This window comes from Volvox carteri, assembly GCF_000143455.1.
Source record: "Volvox carteri f. nagariensis unplaced genomic scaffold VOLCAscaffold_264, whole genome shotgun sequence".
Lineage (NCBI taxonomy): Eukaryota > Viridiplantae > Chlorophyta > Chlorophyceae > Chlamydomonadales > Volvocaceae > Volvox > Volvox carteri.
In genome coordinates this window covers 5600-7629 of record NW_003307797.1, presented here as the reverse complement: position 1 = coordinate 7629, position 2030 = coordinate 5600, and the positions used below count along the sequence as shown (strand labels likewise).

At 60.8% G+C, this 2030-nt stretch overlaps 1 protein-coding gene across 1 annotated transcript in view; it reads right to left on the bottom strand.

Annotated features, from left to right (window-relative positions):
* Positions 1 to 177: 177 nt before the first annotated feature.
* Positions 178 to 2030, bottom strand: part of VOLCADRAFT_108634 (uncharacterized protein) — a gene marked incomplete at its 3' end in the record, with an annotated part of 4195 nt that continues 2342 nt past the window's right edge. Inside the window, exons 5-8 of the mRNA XM_002959455.1 lie at positions 1676 to 2008; positions 922 to 1494; positions 294 to 467; positions 178 to 216 (exon numbers count right to left, since the gene is read on the bottom strand). Of these exons, the coding sequence (XP_002959501.1) occupies positions 178 to 216; positions 294 to 467; positions 922 to 1494; positions 1676 to 2008 (1119 nt within the window). The remainder of the gene's footprint in view (positions 217 to 293; positions 468 to 921; positions 1495 to 1675; positions 2009 to 2030) is intronic.

The window sequence follows — 2030 nt, the reverse complement described above, 5'->3', positions numbered from 1 at the left end:
GTGATGATGATGGTGCTACAGGTGCCTGGATATTCATCAAAAATGGTGATGCGCACCTATTTTCATCAAGTAATAGTCAAGGCAGGAAGGAAAAGGCATAAAAAGATGCATTCCGGGTATGTAGTACTGAATCCGCAAATCCTAAGTCCCGGCCAGTCCTCCCTTCAGCCATCTACTTCAGCCTCTTGGCCTCTCCCGACCTCTCGGCCAGAAGCACTGTCGTCAGACAGACAGACAGACAGACAGACAGACAGACAGACAGACACACGCAGCCACTGGTCGCCTGCACGTACCTTGTTCCCCATGTTGAAGGTCAGCTCGTACATCTCCGCCAATGTCGCCCTGTGCATGTTCCACCAGGCCTGGCCTTGAGACTGCTCCGTGAACATCTTGCGATTGAAGCGAACCTTGACCAGCCGAACCGGGCCGCCTTTTTGTGCCGGTGGCTTCAACGTGATGTAGACGCCCTGCTCAGCAGTTCGTCAGCAGTTCGCCATGCATGTGGTGGTAGGGGGTAAGTGGATGGGGTATGTGGCGGTAAGCAATCACGGGGCGAGCAGGTAGCCATTGAGACGCGTGAAGGCGGCGGGGTGGCATCCTTTTCCCTCGCATGCGTGTGTGTAGATGGATAGAAGTGGATTCGAGCAGTGGTTACTCAACACACAGCCGCATCCCGCTGGTACGCCTCCGACCAACCCGCAGCGAGCCCAGGCAGCATGCGGGTGCCAGTGTCACCTGGCTTTGCAAACCATACACGGCGCCACACACCTATGCATGGTGGTGGAAGATGCAGCGCGTCCACTGCCTCCAATCCTACCGAGCTGTCATGGACTCCCGAGCAACCAGCCAACCGACAGACCGACAGACCGACCAGCAACTAATCCGCGCTCCCCACCAAGGGCACCCTCCAAGGCCTCCTACCGGCGCATACTGGAACTGCACACCCTCCGGTGGCAGCGTGTCCGCCGCAAGCGCCAAGGGAACATTGTAGCCCGATGATGATGACGCGTGCTGCTCTGTGCCGCCTGCCCCGCCTGCCACCGTGTTGCCATGTCCAGGCATACCTCCGCCAGGGACACCACTGCCGCTACCGTTGCCACTGCCACCGCCACCACCACCACCACTCGCGCTGCTTCCGCCAGGCGGCTGCTCTTCAACCACCATTTCGTGATGCATCGTGTTCGCCCACTCCACAAACGCGTTTCGCCGCCGCCAGATCGGGGCCCCGGCCCCCCCCCCGCCCCGGGCCCCACCCTTGCCCCCGCCCCCGCCAACACCAGCGGAGGCGGCAGCAGCGGCCAGGCTGCCGTTTGCTTCCTGCACGGCGGGGAAAGCTGGTACGGGCCCAGAAGCCGGCCCCGCAGCGTTCTCCAAGCACCCACTGCCCTCACCACTGGTAGACGAAGGGTAGGAGGTCTCGGAGGTGGGGCGGACCAGGCCGTCTTTGGTCGGAGACGGAATGGAACTTAGAGACGGCTCGTTCGAGTACTGTGGCTGTGGGATAAAGAAGAATGGGCGCGGGACAAGAACAACGGGCCATGAAATCATCATTAGCCGTCAAATGGTTACAGTCTATACACTCTGTCAATATCGCTGCAACGGTATGCGACGGGTACGGTACGACAGCTAGTGAGGCAACGAGAGAAGGTAACCGTCGCGCAGTGCTTTAGCTCACCTCGTATGGGACATGGCCAATGTGGTTTGGAGGACTGCAGCCCGCCGCTGGTGCCTGCTGCTGGGGCTGCTGGGGCTGCGTGGGCGTCATCGTCAGCGGCGGCCGCTGCTGCTGTGACACGTACATCTGCCGATGCAGGGAGCCCTGCGCCGCCAGCGGCAGCGCCACAGACAAGATGACGGAGCCCAGCCTATCAATGCCGGCTGCGGAATTCAACGACTCGTCCACGGCCGGCTCCATCTCCCCCCCGTCGCCGTCCTCGTCGTCTTCAGGCTCCTCGTCGTCCTCATCATACCCCTCTTCCAACGCCTCCTCCTCAAACTCCGCCAAAGCCTAAGACATGACAGTCGGCATG